This window comes from Heterodontus francisci, chromosome 1, assembly GCF_036365525.1.
Source record: "Heterodontus francisci isolate sHetFra1 chromosome 1, sHetFra1.hap1, whole genome shotgun sequence".
Lineage (NCBI taxonomy): Eukaryota > Metazoa > Chordata > Chondrichthyes > Heterodontiformes > Heterodontidae > Heterodontus > Heterodontus francisci.
Window position 1 is genome coordinate 188,954,993 of NC_090371.1, and position 17,731 is coordinate 188,972,723.

At 40.4% G+C, this 17,731-nt stretch overlaps 1 protein-coding gene across 10 annotated transcripts in view; it reads right to left on the reverse strand.

Moving 5' to 3' along the window:
- ank2b (ankyrin 2b, neuronal) overlaps positions 1–17,731 on the reverse strand; it is an 802,067-nt gene that overhangs the window by 77,062 nt on the left and 707,274 nt on the right. For 9 of the 10 annotated variants that reach the window (XM_068039631.1, XM_068039677.1, XM_068039625.1 and 6 more), the window contains 2 exons: positions 17,612–17,644; positions 13,134–13,155 (listed from right to left, as the gene is read on the reverse strand). In XM_068039631.1, the coding sequence (XP_067895732.1) occupies positions 13,134–13,155; positions 17,612–17,644 (55 nt within the window). The remainder of the gene's footprint in view (positions 1–13,133; positions 13,156–17,611; positions 17,645–17,731) is intronic. The other variant, XM_068039641.1, reaches the window with a different exon arrangement.

Genomic DNA, 17,731 nt, shown 5'->3' on the forward strand with positions numbered 1-17,731 from the left:
TGGTTGCAAAGTATTAGCTGTGTGTTGGAAGAGTCGAGACATTTTCTTGGATGGATCTTGTCCTGATTGGAATGCTTTCATCAGTTCACGCACTGACATTGTTTCTTCAAGCCTTTCTGTAATAGTAGAAGAAACAGGGGCCTCTTTGTTTATTACTCGCTTAGTCGATGTTGTGGAAATCTCCTCCTTTACTGGAGCCTTAGTTTGTTTCCGTTGTCCTTCCTCTGCTTCCACACGCTTCTGAAGAGCTTTTACCTTCTCCTTTATTGAACCAATGGGCGTTTCTTCCACGATGGGCGAAATAGCATCCGCAACAGCTGGAGGCACTACTGTCATTTCTTCCTTCACTGCCTGAGTAAATCCAGATTCAGTGATAATATTCTGCTGCACTTTTCTAACCTCTGTTCCAGTATTGGTGGTTAGGCCTTGAAATTCAGGATCCTTCAAACACATTGTAGTATTTTCCTCCTTAAATCTCTGAAACACCGGTTTGGTCTTTCCAGGAACTAATTTAGTTTGGTCTAATACTTTGTGCGATCGTTCGTGTTCTTTTCCCCCGCCTGAACATAAAGATTCTGAAATGATCTGATATGTTCCTTTTTTAACATCTTTGGCAACAATAGTTGCATCACATCGTTCTTGAACAATATCTGTTTGGCAAACTGCTGAAGGTATTACTACTTCTTGTGTTAAATATGTACTTAGATCATTTTCTAAATAATCCAGCATTCCACTCATGTCTTTCTCAATCTTTTCTATGGTGCCTCTGTCAATTCTGGTCTCCACAAATGTAGGTTCACAGACTTCTGCTGGTATTTCTCGCTTGACCTCTTCAATTTCTTCATCACTGATAATAACCCAGTCTTCTTCCGTTTCTTCATCTCTTGCAACACTGATGGCTTCATGTATAGGTTCTTCGCCTGTGCATGTTCCACTTCTTAAAATCTCACTCACTTTTTCCAAGTCTTCTTTCACTTTCTCTACAATTTCAAATGGCTCACCTGGTTCTTCTTCAGCTTCTTTTGCTAATTCTTTCACCTCACTAGGACTTCCTTTACTTCCTGCTGTTGAGTCAGTTTTTAAAATTTTTGTCACCTTGATTAAATCTTGTTTCATGTCAGAAACATCTGAAAGCAAGTCTGGGCTTGCTAGTACGGGGACATCATGGACCAGATGTGATTTTATGGCTGAAGAAATCTCAGCAGATTCGGTCTCCTCCTCTTCATCTTCGTTTTTGACAGAAATGTTTCAAATTTTAAAAAAAATGGGATTCAAAAAACAGAGATTGGAAAATGTAAACGGGATGACACAATACAGAGTCTGAAGTGGTGGGTCAAAATAAAAAATGGATTTTTGATGGTAGGCAGGGATCCACAAGGTCTGAGGGTGGGTACAATTGCAAAGCAAAGCCAACTCAAAATTGGAAAGAAACAGGCAGGAAATAACTTGCTTTATTTTCACCAGAACACATCCACACCACGTACAACACGAAAGCAATAACGAATTGAGTTAACCAGGACACCAACAAATCAACAAACTGAAATAAATAGGAGCAGTGGATTTACACAGAGATAGGCATCTCAAGATTGTTTAGATGTAATAGATTCACGTCTAAAGGAAAAGATCAGAAACCACAGAAAGCTGATTTCCTCTTAAAGAAAGCCAGTACTAGCAAACTGTCAGAACAACATTTGTAGCCCTCTATTTCTAAAGATTTTTTTAAAAATAAAAGCTTTTTTTTTAAGGAACTAGAACTAAAAAAATAACTACAATGAATATCATATTATCTGAACCAGCTGCAAACCGGCATTTCAACAAGAAGAATCTCAAACCTTATTGCACATAGTAAAGAAAAAGCTATTTAAATGAAGTAAGATCCTTTCCTTGGAACATCCTAGTTGTTCTGACAACTAAACAAAAAACAAACAGTTTTGCAAATAATCAACCAAATTAATAAGAATGGCCAAACCAAAGAGGATCTACTAATAGAGATCAAAAATGTAACAAGTTGGTGAATTCAGAAAAAAAAAATACTGGATTTAGCAAAATGAAAATTTTGAAACACTCACACAAACACACAGAACGCTTAAGCCAAGTTATTTCCATGCAAAACTAAAGTTCTTACAGCACCAGGCATGCAGCCTTATGTAAGCATTGAATAACAAAGATATTTTTAATGTTAAGTGACATTGTGGTGAAGTACAGTGGTTACTGATGCCAGATGTTTAAAAGCAGGACAGACATTTCAGAGAAATGCATTTTGATTGAAACTTGAAAAAAAATCCAGCATAAAATTGTCTCCACTTTTAAGGCAAAGAAAATTTGAAAAATTGATCAGTTTAAAAGTTAAAATATGATATGTGAATAATCTTATTTTGTGTATATTATGTTTTGTGGAATAAGGCACTTTAGTAGTTCACTGAATTGTAATTCAATATAAACTGATAACTTTATCCTTCTATGGTCAAAATGACTGAGCTACATAGTTCCAAGATCTTACACTGCTTTTTATTTTATGGGCAGTGTATTTCTTTGTGTCAGTATTGCACCATACAAAAAATACCCACCAACACCCACAATATAGCACACTCCTCTGGCTGCATAACTAACCTCAATTTGTATAAATTAATTGTGATATGCACTAAAAGTGATGCTATACGTCTAAAAAAGAATTTTTTGAAAAATGATGTTTGTATACTTATACTATTGATACAATTCAGTGCAACAAAGGAACCTCCACAATAAACAATCAGTATCTCCTACATTGTTGCTGAAGCAAAATCATAAAACTCCCTCCCTTACAGCACTATGGCTGTATCTACACCACATGGACTATGGCGGTCGAAGAAGACGGCTCACCACCACCTTCTCAAGAGCAACTGGAATGGGCAATAAGTGCTGGCTTTGCCAGAAATGCACGCATCAAATGAATGAATTAAAAAAACCTCTTGTTTGTAGAAACGCCTATTTACATTGATATATTGTTTAGATTGGCACTTGCCATTTCTCCATTCAAGAGTCCTAATTAGGTTATCAATGATATCTGGGTCCATACCTTTGCTACATCTGTTGCTACCTACCCTGTCATCTTTTTAATAGCATTTTCCTTTTAATATGCTGGACTGGCATCGTAAAAAAGAACATGTTTAAGAGATCCTCTCTCAAGAGGACCAGTCTTCACCTAGTCACAAGCCACTTGCAACTGGGTTACATTGTGCACATTTTCAGGGATGGCTGGATTTTAACTTCTGGTGGCGGCAGAAAAAAGCCAATAGCAGATCAGCCATTTATAAACCCCACCAACTATCACTAGTTTTCCACCATCACCAAAAGTGAAAATCGGCCCCACTCCCTTTCAAATTTTCTTTTTTTTACACATTTGGGGTAATTTTTTTAAAACTTCAACCCAAAATGGGTGCAAAGTCAGTGGTGCATTCAGAGTATTTGCCCAAAGCAATGGTCAGGACACACAAACCAACTTCAGGCGCGGGCTTCAATTCAATGTAACTGGTGGGGGAAAGGGCTAAATGGGTGCTCCACTGAGCTCACTGGTTTTGAAAGGCCAAAAATCATGTGGCTTCTGCATGGCCATTTAGGTCTGTTGGGAAAGTGGGAACCTCCCTGGGCTGGGGAGGAGAACGAGCTAAAGTACCGGCTCAATACCTGGCACAACTGGGGCTAGCCTGCATGAAAGTGGCCGTCGGGATCCTAAACAGATGTTGGACCATAAATTGCACATTTAAATAGCCTGTTGCCTATTTTTTGCAAAAGAGGTAGGCAGCCATTTAATGCCTGCCTGAAAATTGAATCAAGCACATCTTGTTCGTGGAAGAGGTGTCCAACTGAGTTTCCTCTGCTGGTTGCCCACATTTTGCAGCAGAGAAATAGGTGGGTAACAGTTAAACTACTCACCCTTTATCTACCATGTTGTTCGCTATTAATGAAAGTCGTTAAATGTTGTTTACTTTTACAGTTGTTTACATTTTAGTTTTTTTTCTCCTTTTTAGGCTTTTGCTATCTTTTAGCTTTCTACTACCCCTCAAAGTTAAGATTAAATATGACTTCTGTCCACCTGCTCCAGCTGGGTCTCATAAAAACAAGCCTGTTCCGCCATTCAGTATGATCACGGCTGATCTTTGGCCTCAATTCCACTTACCCAACTGCTCCCCATATCCCTCGATTTCCTGAGAGCCCAAAATCTGTCTATCTCAGCCTTAAATATATTCAATGATGGAGCATCCACTAACCTCTGTGGTAGAGAATTCCAAAGTTTCACAACCCTTTGAGTGAAGAAATTTCTCCTCATCTCAGTCCTAAATGATCAGCCCCCTACCCTGAAACTGTGTCCCCTTGTTCTAGATTCCCCAGCAAGGGGAAACAACGTCTCAGTATCTAGCCTGTCAAGCTTCTTCATAACCTTGAATGTTTCAATGAGTTCACCTTTCGTTCTTCTAAGTTCTAGAGAATATAGGCCCAATTTACTCAGCTTCTCATCATAGGACAACCCTCTCATCCCAGGGACCAATCCAATGAACATTCACTATACCGCCTCCAATGTAAGTGTATCCTTCCTTAAATACGGAGACCAAATTGTACACAATATTCCAGGTGTGGTCTCACCAAAGCCCTGTACAATTGTAGCAAGACCTCTTTATTCTTGTACTCTAATTCCTTTGCAATAAAATCCAAAATGCCATTTTCCTTCCTAACTGCTTGCTGTACCTGCTTGCTAACTTTCTGTGTCCCTCTGAACATCAACATTTGCAAGTTTTACACCTTTGAAAATATATTCCGCTTTTCTTGCAACCAAAGTGAATAACCTCACCGTTCCCCACATCATACTCCATCTTCCATCTTGTTGCCCACTTGCTTAACCTGTCCATATCTCCTTGCAACCTCTTTGTATCCTCCATGCAGCTTACATGCCCATCTAGCTTTGTATCATCAGAAAACTTAGATACATTACTCTCTCTTCATCTAAGTCATAACTATTAGATGACTGAGTAAATAACTGCAGCCCCAGCACTGATCCTTGCTGCACTCCACTTGTTACAGCCTGCCAACTTGAAAATGCCCCATTTATCCCAACTCCTTGTTTCCTGTCTGTTAACCAATCCTCCGTCCATGGTAATATATTAACCCCAACTCCATGAGCCCTAATTTTGTGTATTAACCCTTTGTGTGGCACCTTATGAAATGCCTTTTGGAAATCCAAGTATACTACATCTACTGGTTCTCCTTTATCTACCCTACTAGATACATCCTCAAAAACTCTAATAAATTTATCGAACACAATTTTCCTTCTGTAAAACACTGATAACTTTGTCTGATCATACTATGATTTTCTAAGTGCATTGCTTAGACTTCCTTAAGAATAGATTCTAGCACTTTCCCGATGACTGATATCAGGCTAATTGGCCTGTCAGTTACCTGTTTTCTTTCTCTCTCCTTTCTTGAATAGTGGTGTTATATTTGCTAACTTTCTTTCCACTGGGACTGTTCTAGCATCTAGGGAATTTTGGAAAATCATAACCAACACATCCACTATCTCTGCAGCTACCTCTTTTAAAAGATAGGATGTAGGTCATAAGGTCCTAGAGATTTGTCGGATTTTAGTCCCTTAAGTTTCTCCAGTACTTTTTCCCTTCTGATATCAATTACCTTAATTCCTCACTCTTATGCACCCCTCGCTTCTATTTCTGGTACGTAATTTGTGTCTTCTACTGTGAAGACATAAACTAAACATCTGTTCAATGTCTCTGCCATTTCTTAATTTCCCATGATAATTTCTCCTGTCTCAACCTCTAAGGGACCAACGTTTACTTTAGCTACTCTCCTTTTATACTCGTAAAAACTCTTACGATCTGTTTTTATATTCCTGGCTAGTTTACTCTCATTCGATTTTATCCCTTATCATCAATTTTCTGGTCGCACTTTGCTGTTTTCTAAAACACTCCCAATCCTCAGGCTTACTACTGTTCTTTGCAACATTACAAGTCTTTTCTTTTAATCTATTATCCTTAACTTCCTTAGTAAGTCACGGATGGATCTATCTTGCCGAGTTTTTGTTTTTTTTAATGGAATGTACTTTTGATGAACATTTTGAATTGTTTTTTTAAATGTTTCCCACTCTTTATTTACCGCCATACCTTTTAGTCTATTTACCCAATCAACCTTAGCCAGCTCTCTCCTCATACCTAAATAATTGGCTTTGTTTAAGTTTTAAGATTTGCGTTTGGGACTGAAGTATGTTGCTTTCCAACTTAATACAGAAGTCATAATACAGAAGTATTATGATCACCTTTTTCCCAGCAGATCTTTTACTAAGAGATTACTAATTAACCCTGCCTCATTGCACAATACTAGATCTAAAATAGCTTTATTCCTAGTTGGTTCCACGATGTATTGTTCCAGGAAACTGTCATGAAAGCATTCTACAAACTCATCTTCCAGCCCACCTTTGCCAATTTGATTGGTCCAGTTTATGTGATGATTAAAATCCCCCACCATTATTACCTTGTTACAAGCTCCCGTTATTTCTTGCTTAATGGTCTGTACAACAGTGTAACTACTGTTATGAGACCAATAAACTACTCTTACAAGTGTTTCTGGCCCTTGTTATTCCTAATCTCCACCCAGACTGATTCTGCTTCCTGATCTTCTGAGCCAAGATCCTTTCTCACTATTGTCCTTATGTCATCCTTTACTATCAGGGCTACTCCTCCTCCTTTTCCATGCTATCTGACTTTTCGAAATGTTGTATACCCTGGAATATTTGTTTCCCAATCTTGGTCACCTTGTCACCATGTCTCTATAATCGTGATTAGATCAAAATTCATTTATCTCTATTTGAGCCACGAGTTTATCTTCCTTATTACAGATGCTTCACACATTCAGATAATGAGCCTTTAATTTTTTTTTTTACTACTATTCTTTGCATGGATCTTACTTGCTGATGCACTATTACCGTTAACCTCTGTCCCTTCCAGTCACATGCTGCTTGTCTTTACTCACATTCCTACACTGTCCTATTGCCTTGACCTTTCTCATTGGATTTCTGAATCTACGTTCACCTGAACCCTCTCCCCACTACCTGTGCTAGTTTAAAGCTCTAGCCACGGCCCTATCTATATGATTCACCAGAACACTGATCACAGCCCAATATAAGTGCAGCGCATCCCAACGGAACAGCTCTCTCTTTCCCGAATGCTGGTGCCAGTGCCCCATGAATCAAAACCCCTTCTTCCCACACCACTCTGAGCCATGCGTTTAATTCTATGATCTACTTGACCCTATGCCAATTGGCGCGTGTCTCAGGTAACAATCCAGAGATTATTACCTTTGAGGTTCTGTGTTTTAATTTGGACCCTAACTCCTCAAACTTTATCAGCAGAACATCATTCCTAGTTCTATCTATGTCTTTGGTTCCTATGTGGACTATGACAACTGGATCCTCCCCCACCCACTCCAAGTTTGTCGCCAGCGCGAGGAGATGTCCTTAACCCGGAGCTTCGGTGCTCCCTGTCGCGGCTGCAGAGAACAGTATCTAACCCCCTAACTATACTGTCTCCTATCACTTCCACATTCCTTTTCACTCCCCGCACTTGAATGCCTTCCTGCACTATAGTGCCATGGTCAGTTTGCTCATTCACCCTGCAGTCCTTGTTCTCAACTGCACAGATAGCAAGCACTTCATATCTGTTAGTCAAAGTCAAGGACTGAGGCTCCTCCATCACTACATGCTGGATCCCCATATCTGCCTGCCTCACAGTCACACCCTCCTGTCCCTGACCTGTGACCAACTCTAAAGGTCTACTTCACTGTAACTGTCTCCTGGAACAGTGTCCATGTAACTCTCCCCCTCCCTGATGCTCCTCAATGTCTGCAACTCAGACTCCAGCTCAACAACTCTGAGTCAAAGTTGCTCCAGCTGCAGACACTGACTGCAGCTATGGTTGTTTGGTACCACAATGCACTTGACAGATTCCCACATGTTGCAGACACGGCACATCACCAGCCCTGCCATGTCTGTCTAACATTATTTATTTATTTGATTAGTTAATTAGTTACTAATTTAGCTAGTTAAAGTAACAGCGAGTTACAGTCTCCTAGCTTGGAGACAAAGGAAGAACAATCACCAGCGACTGGAGGTGACATAAAAAGCAGCACCTCCTTCCCCCTTTGCATCAAATTCCCACTTACACCAAATTCCTGACTTTAGCACTCAGTCCACAAAGCCTTCTGTTCCCAGATAACTCTGTGCCATAGCAAACACTGTCTCCTTTTATAGAGAGCTTATGACTCACAACCAAAGTTACAAACTGCTAAGTCAGCTTCCTGCTACAGTAATTAACACTTATTCAGGCAACCACTTTTAGCTGATTGTCAGTTAACCACTACAGTCTCTAGGCACTGTTTCTCCAAAATGACTGCATGATATATATTTTTAAAATGCATTTTTGACAGGGTATCTTGTAACTATTAGCTCTGGCATGAGCCAACACTCCCTCCTGATTACCCCTAGGGGTTTTGCTTTGGATGACCTGCTGGATATTTTACCCCTATCCTTCACTCTCCTGATTCACTGACTAAGGTTAAGTGACCCCCAGCTCCTGCTTTGGTTGTCTTGTTCCATTTTCGCCTTTGTTCGGCTGTATCGTTACCTTGGTCAATATCTGGGCCCCCAACATTCCTTTGTACTGTTCAATGCAGCAGCCATGAACTCAACTCAAAAATTGACTGAGTGGGAGTTGTACTCAAACAAATAGATAAAGTAAATTATGGAAGAGAATAGCTTTTCATTCCATTTCAAGTCTAGACCTCTTCTATATTGTCATGAAGAGGTAATAAATGAGTAAGTGCAAGTTTCAATTATCAAAGTCAGTGGCTTGACTTTTATATTCATTGTAAAATTTGTATATTTAGTTTAATCAAATAGAGAATGCATTGTAATTGCAAACCAGGGTAATCATCACTGTTAATTACATTAGTTAGTTACAGAAACTCAGCTCACAGCCCCTTTACTTGGCTATACTTTGCCCAATCTAACACACCCGTACCAACATTGTGGCGGGATGGCCTTTATTACCAAATCACTCCTAAATCTCTCCCTTTCTCTTATGGTGCTTTCTGTTTCAAGCACCTCATCATGTTCAATCCCTTTTTCCTCTTCTTTAAAATCTTTCTTCTCTATCGGCCTCCAAACCCATTTTGATTTTCTTAATGAGATATCCTTCCTCCTTTCCTCCCTCAGCTTCTGCACTGGGCAAATCCTAATTTTCATTTCCATCTCCATCTCAATTTGCTTTGTCCTCCTATCCTTCAATTTCTCTGCCCTTCTATCCTTCCTAAACCTCTCCCTCCAATAAACTCTCTTACCGTATTCACAGACTAGGTGATCGCCGACCACTTCCCTGTATCCCTCAACACCCATATCTTCCTATCCTTCTCCATCCCCTTCTCATTCTGCATCTACCAGAATAAACTCCATCCCAAGTCACTTGCATCTGCACTCTCTAACTCCTAACTGCCTACCCATTTGCCATCCGTTATCCACGATATTTCTGCAGCTATTGATCTACTCAACCACTCCCTCTGCTCCCCTTTAATACCCTTGCCCACAGTAAAGCCTCCACTCTCTCACACCCTGATAGTTTCCCCTGGTGTGGTCCCCATATTCACTCCCTCAAATCCAAATGCACACTATAGTGTATTTGACATACAACTGGTTTAGCCACCCATCACCAAGTCTGTAGGATGACACTGGTGTTCACTATGCTCTGCCAAAACTGCTCACTACTCCAGGATCATCCTCAAAGGAAAACATAATCCCAGCTTCCTTACTCCACCAAGAAATATCTCCCTAAATGCTTCTCCTCTGCCTTTTACATATAAGAAAGGCTTGCATTTTCTAGTGCTTTTCATGACCGCCAGATGTTTCAACGTGCTTTACAGCTGATGAAGCACATTTTTTTTTTTTTGAAGTGCAGTCACTATAATAATGAAGGAAATGTAGCAGCTAATTCGCACACAACAAACTCCCACAAACAGCAATGCGATAATGACCAGATAATCTCTTTTTGTGATGTTGATTGAGGGATAACTATTGGCTTGGACAGGAGGGACAATTTTCCCCTGCACCTCTTTAAAATAGTGCAATGGGCCCTTTTACATCCACCTGAACAGGCAAATGCAGCCTCAGTTTAACATCTCATCTGAAAGACAGCACCTCCGACAGTGCAGCACTCCCTCAGTATTGCATGGCAGTGTCAGCCTTGATTTTTGTGCTCAATCCCTGGAATGGGACTTGAACCTGGAACCTTGTGTTTCAAAAGTGAGGGTGCTACCAACTGAGCCACAGCTGACACTTCCTCACCTTAGCGATTAAGAGGAACTCATAAACTTCTCTGTTCACCTGCCACTGCTGCTCCATCCTCTTCCCCACCAAGCCAACTTCGACTCAGGTTACACCCCTGCCGTAGCTCAAAAGCTGCATCTTGCTGGAGCTTCTCTCCAATCTCTGTTCATGCCCCTCAAAGGTTGTTTTTGGGCGCCACTTCCTACACCCTTGAGTTTATTCTGACTAAACTGCTGATCACCCAACTTTGCTTCCAGGTCCCTATGCTAGTTGAAATTATAAATGGTTCCCCTCAGAACCGCATTCCTTTAGCTCTGGCCTCTTCTGTATTCCTGCTTCCTTTGGTCCACCATTGACATGCAAGGCTTCTAGGCTCTGTGCTCTGGAATTCCTTCCTTAATCCTAATTACCTTACTGCCTAAGCTTCTACACCTCCCCTTTCTCCTTTGAAAATCAACCCTCTTGTCCAAACTTCTAACATATCTCCTTTTTGGCTTTGTTTTTATTTTTGTCTGATTTTGGCTCTGTGAAGCACCCCATGACATTTTGTTACTTCAAATGTGCTATATAAATGCAAGTTGTAGTTGTAGTTTAAGAAGGATTATTTTCCACAAAGTAATCAATTAGTTAAATTTTCAGTGTTTTGCTTCTTGGGAAACAGGGACAGCAACTTATACCTATATTAATTATAATTCCATGTATTCGTTTGGTGCAATGTCAATCGCCCAGAAAGTTAACTCTTTCACACCAAATTAAATAGTGAATCAATAAAAGTGCTGTCTGTACAAGGTGCCAATACCCACAGGATAACAGCAGGGAATTGGCGCAGGGGGGTGGGGGAAGCTTTGAGGTTTTTAATTTACAATATTTTTCTTAAAACAAATACCCAATGCTTTTATTTTGTTTAATCTTTTGGAACAAGGTGCAGTTCCTCTAACTTCCTGCCAGCACTCTGATGTGATCCACTAGTAGTAACATTAAATATATAAGAAAACTAATTCAGTCCACTGCAAGATTTACAATATTATTTAAACCATGTCATTGCCAAAATTTTTGTAAAAACAATTCTTTTAAATTCAATCTTCTGTTGTGTCTGCACTATTTATTATAGGAGCTGCTTTATAAGCAGCAACTGCGAACAGGATGATTTTGCTTCCAAGCAAGTTAACCCATTACTAAGGGCTTTAAAGGGTTAGATAATACCACTCAGTGAGGCTCGTTGGCGGCTCATCATAAAGTGCTGACTTAGAACAGATTATTGTTTCCAAAGATGAGAATGCGTCCAGGTACTAAGTCTGAGCACTGTCAACACACTATAAAGTTATACACTAAATTTATACTTCTGCAACAATGCTACTGCCAAAGGCATGTCTACCTCAAATGCTAGCTGAGCTTTTAAAATTATCATCCCTGTTTTCAAATCGCGCCATGGCCTCACCCCACATCTATGATGTCCTCCAACCCTCCCTGATTTTCATCGTCCCACCGTTGATGGCCATGCCTTTAGCTGCCTGGGCCCTAAGCTCTGGAAATACTTCCCTAAAACCTTTCTCCCCTCCTTAAAACTTACTTCTTTGACTAAGCTCTTGGTTACCTGTCCTAATATCTCCTTATTTGACTGTGTGTCAGATTTTGTTTGATAATCACACCTATGAAGTGCCTTCGGATGTTTTATTACATTTAAAGGTGTTACATTAACGTATGTTGTTGTGAGATGGTACTACTGTCTTTAGCAGTACAGATAGCTCATAAAATGGCTTTTCCCTACACTACCAAAAGTTTCTTTCTACGTGGCAAATATTAACAGCTGGTGAAGGCACAGGAGACTATTTTTGCAAGCCACAGGTGAGCTAGGCTTTCCAGCTAATGTTCTGTGGTTTTGACGTTGATAGTTTTTCCCTGGCAGTGGAGAGTTTTTACAACCAGAAACTACAATTATAGGTTTAAACAACTGCTTGTGGGCGATCTTACACATGATGATTATTTCATCATTGCTGCTGTTAGTGAAATGTATCCTACTGTGCGACCGGGGCAGGTTCCAGACTTTGGCAGCCTCAGAACATTGTGGAACCTCTTTGCTGGATGTGGCTCTCCATATAGTTGCACTGTTATATTAAAACTATGATCACTTAACTGAACAACCTTCTCTCAAAATGGGGAAAACAGTTTTTTAAAGAAATATTAGAAGTACTACAGCACATAAGTGTGTTAACCTGTACCCTCTCAAATGCCAATAATATATTTAAGTAAACTGAAATGTTACAAAACTAACTCTAGCAATGTCTCAAAGATATAATATTTCAAAAGATAGTGTTGGATATTGTTGTTGCACTTTTGTGTTCAGTTTTTAATATGGAAAACCAAAACTGTACTTCACCACAGCAGCTGCCATCCTGATGTTGGAACACTTACATAAATATAATGGAACTAAATGTCAAGTGAGACATGGAGCAGGCATGTCCCCTGCTCATCCAAGAGCATGAAAGTTAACAAGAGAAACATGAAAAAATGAAAGAATTTCATAATGAGCGCAACAAGCACAGCAGGACTATAAGGGATGTCAAAGGAAAGTGGATGCTTAGATGATACACTGATTAGTTATTAATGCTTTATATAAGAATAGTACAATACTAGTGTTTAATCAATTAAATAGTTGTTAAATAGAATTACTGTTATCTCTACAAGCATTAGTAACAGGTTGTTAAATTATTTTAAAGATTTCATTCTCTCATGCTGATTTTAATACTTTTATTTTCTAGATAGAAAATATCCTTACATTTATCTTGCATTCCAGTCACCTGTAAAACAATAAAGGTACAAAATAAGTACATGATATACTGCATCAATTAGAGCTGGTTAGAAAGTTTAATGGGTGGCTAGGATGACTTACTGGAAACAGTGGAGGACATGAATTCATGCGCACAATCCCCCATACTTTTCAGTTCTCTATTTCAGCCACACTGCTATGGGAAAGCATTGAATGGAGGTCAAATGCTTCCCCACAGGGAGGATCCAAAAATGTTGAGGGGGAGTCATCCTTGGAATAATTTCACATATCATCTAGTGACTCATGGCTACTATCATTGGCTCCCCCAAAAAAGTCACTCATATCACTATTCTTTTTCTATGAACCCGAATGTTTTTAACTGCAGATATTATACCTTAACCTGCACATGTAAAACAACAACTTTAAAATCTAATAGCAACAGCAGAATATAAACACATGTACCTTATTCACAACATGCTTAAAAGTCCAAGCAGCCGGAGACAGTACACAAATTATCATGAAAAGAATATGCAAAAGTCAAATGTTAATACAAGGCCGGGAAATGTATCATTTTGTGGTATCTTGTATCTCAATGTCTAGAAATTGCCTTATTTTATAGTTACTTTTGTGCATAATGAATGGGATTAAGAAGACAATGGGATATTGAAGTACATGGGAATTCTGAATGCAATGTTTGCTTTTGCTTTCTCCTGTTCTACCCCTTCTATCACTGAAACCCTTACCTATTCCTTATTTACCTTAAAGTAGTCCATGGAATCATTTCTGGGCTACTTTGTGCACTTCACCCAGTGGCTCACAGCTACTACTTCCCCAAGGCTCAATTACTCCAATGCAGTATTTGCCTGTATCGCCAGTTCCACCCTACACAAGTTCCAAATGATCTAGAAATCTATAGCTTATTCTTGCACCTTATCCCACACAGGGTCCTGATCACCATCATCCTCGACAACCTCCACTAGGAGTGAGGAATGTTGCCTGTTGAGGACCGACAGTCAGGGTTGAAAAATGGAGATGTGAGGTTTAATGGGTGAAGTAGGGTAAATAAACAGACTAGTTTTTGGAAAATTGTTACTTGCATCCCACTTTGAACTGAGACTCCTTCCAGACTCATGCAACTGGAATTTCTGTGGGGATTTTCCAGATCTCCTGCTGTAAATTCAGCAGAAGATTGGAAGAAATGCCATAAATGACCAACTGTTCAGTTTGTCTGGAGATTCCACCAAAGAAAATTGGAAACTCTCGTGGAAATCCAACCCTTTTATGTCAAGTTAGTCCAATTTGTTTTGAGAACAGTGGGAAGGCATAGCAGCAGGCTTGACTGGCCCCTCTTCTGGCCATCACTGGGAGGTCAACTGAAGAGGACTGTTGACATTAAGATTCAGGCCAATTCCCTTTAAGAAGAAAGTCAGCCCTGAGGAAGAAAAAAGACATTCCAAGAAATGTAGATGTTTTTAGCCCACTAGAAGGGTTAATGTGGTATAGTTTTATTGGGCACATGTTGGGTTGGCAACTGTACTGTGTGCCCCATGTATTCAGTGAGAGGTGCAAGCCATTTTGATAGTATGCACATGAGGCATGGCTTTCGGTGAGCTGAGAGTCCTAAGCTCTCCTTTGGAAGAGGGGAAGCAGGAGATCTGTAGAACCAAGCCCGAAGTTTAGAGTTAAATGGGAGTGAAGGACAAAAAACTGGGAGTGACACAGCTGGGCTACCAGTGGGTGGGAAGAGTTTTGTGAGACCAGCAGGAGCATCCAGGCTCCACTTGATCCCACAAAATCAGTGACACTGGCCTTCTCCTATGTTTTCTGAGGGACCTTCAGCGGTCTGATCAAAGACCCTTGATTAGGTTGCTTTGCAGGGGGGAGATGGTGGCGTAGTGGTAATGTCACTGAACTAGTAATCTAGAGACCGAAACCTCTGGTGGTGGAATTTAACTTCAATTAATTAATAAAAATCTGGAATTGAAAGCTAGTCTCAGTCATGGTGCCATGAAACTATCACCAATTGTCATAAAAACCCATCTGGTTCACTAATGTCCTTTAGGGATGGAAATCTGCCCTCCTTACCTGATCTGGCCTACATGTGACTCCAGACCTGCAGCAATGTGGTTGACTTTTAACTGCCCTCTGAAATGGCCTAGCAAACCACTCAGTTGTCAAGTGCATTTAGGGATGGACAACAAATGCTGGCCTTTCCAGTGACGCCCAAATCCCATGAAAAAATATTTTTAAAAATGACTTGAACATGTATGATGCATGCTCCACCCGTCATTATTTCAAAATTTCATCAGGAGTTTACAAATCGCATAGAACTCTGATTTGCATATTACAAATAGGCTCCCGCCTGAAACAGGTAGGTACTCTGGCCAACTATTTCCACAATGCGTCAGAAATGGCTGAGGTTGGATCAGGATTGGGGCAGTAAGTTCAGCACTACAATTACTGGAGTGCCAGTAAGGTGAAGCAATTTAAGCATTCTACATTTACCATTATAGTAAAAGATGCTTTGTAACTTTTGGATGTGTGTGATTCATTTAATCCATTTAACCTGAAACCCATATCATCATTCAAAGGGTACTGCAATGCAGTAACAAATCCTTTTCAAGTAACATGCTTAGAATTGTGCTCAAACCTGAGCTCAGCTTTCCTTCCCAGATCTGAGACCTGATAATTGACAATCCCTTTGCTGTAATGTTGCCATAATTCTGTTGTGAATGTAGAGCAAGGGTGGGAGATTTGGTTGGGACCTTGTCCCAGCCTCCACGGAGGTTAACTGAGATCTTATAAGGAGCAGAGGATTGTAAAAGAGGTTTGGGGTGAGGCAGGGATATGGGGAAACTCTTTTTAACCCTGTATAAAGGGGACCAAAGGACACTTCTGGCATCTACCTAAAGCAGAAACCACTCCCTTCCAGAACATACACTGTCTGCTATGTTTGCCAGCCTTCTGAAGCAGGTAGGTGCCTGAAATTCATCACTAGTGCTGTGAGCACCTCCCTGAGATATATAATATCCCCCAATCCAGCAGGATCAATGCCAGAAATCATGAGCAGGCTAGCATCAGGATGCTAGAACTATGGATATTTAGCCCCCTGATTAGCATCACTGCTGAAATATCGTCCATCTCTGCCTCTCCCCCTCAGCTGCCAAAATCATATCCATGCCTTTATTACTGCAAGGTTCGATTTCTCCGATGGTCTCCTTGCTGGCATCCCCACTTCCTAATACAAAAACGTATGCAGAATGCCACTGTCCATTTTCAGCCCTGCACCAAGGCTGACAGCACACATGCCCACGCCAAGTTACTAAGGTTCTCTATGCCCAAGAGAATTGACTTTAAGAGCCTCGTGCTCGCTTTCAAATTCTCTCAATGCCCTTGCCTCTAAGTGACTCACTGCTTTCACCAGCTGTACATCTTTGACTGCATCATCCACTCCCTCCACCTTCCTCAGACTCAACTTTCCTTGCTCATTTTTGACCATCAGTATGCATCCTGATCACTCGAACTCTCTCCTTCAATAACTCCACTTTTTCACCTAACTCTGCCTGTAAAAGCCTCTTAAAGACACTTCCCTTCTACAGTGCTTTCGATCCTCAATCCCTCCTTCCCACTTCCTGTCAGTGTCCAGACTTTGTTTATCACCTTGTATGTGAAGAATGCGACAGAACAGTAAGCTGTTGCAGTAAGTCCCCATCAGTGATAGCATATGCAGTGGACTTACTTGTTTCTTTAAGATTGAATGTGTGGGCCAGTCCGATTCTCAACATGTCAATCTAATGATTAGCTGAATTATACAGACTGGGAAAATCCCTGGGTTGGTTTCCACGGCTGTGCTCAGTTAGCTGATTCTAAGCCAAAGCAGCAGTTTGGGCACCATTATTGGCCTCAGTGTCCTTGGCTAGGCAGTAAAAATTTGGCAAGGCTTCCAGATCCTAGTTGCTAATTCAGTTACCCCTTTTGCAAAATCAAGTGTGGGCGACAGCCAAGGACAGGACTGGGGTTTGCTGTGATGTGGCTGAATAGCTTGCAAACAGTCATATGAAGGATTACAATTGAATAATGGCCACTCGATTGAAATATTGAAGGGTGACTGATGCCTGTAGAATTGCACCCCACCAGAAAGCCAATTATTTTAGGACAGATGGAGAGGAGAGAAAAGTGGTGAATAAATTGTTGAGAAAAATAAGACTGAGTAGGTGCTGTGGTGGGGTGAAATATTTACAGCTTCATTTTGCACAGTGTGCTGCTACAAACCCCATGGGAAACTAAATACATTATTTCTTTCTCACTTAAACTTCTTACATCAACTGCAAAAGAACTGATGCTGGAAATTAATGACAATTACCTGGAGATAACATTGCATAATTTTTGGAAACAGCATGGTTTCATTTTGGAATCAATTCCAGGCCTTGTTGGAATATTAGTGATGATATAGTTAGGCAGGAATGGATTACTAGTGTTAAAATTACCTCTTCCTCTTGCTCCTGATCTGAATCTGACTCCTTTCCATCCAAAGTTGATAACAGAAAAAAAAACAGGCAAAGCATGGAATAATCAGAAAAGGATGTGGTAAAACAGAAATAAAAAGA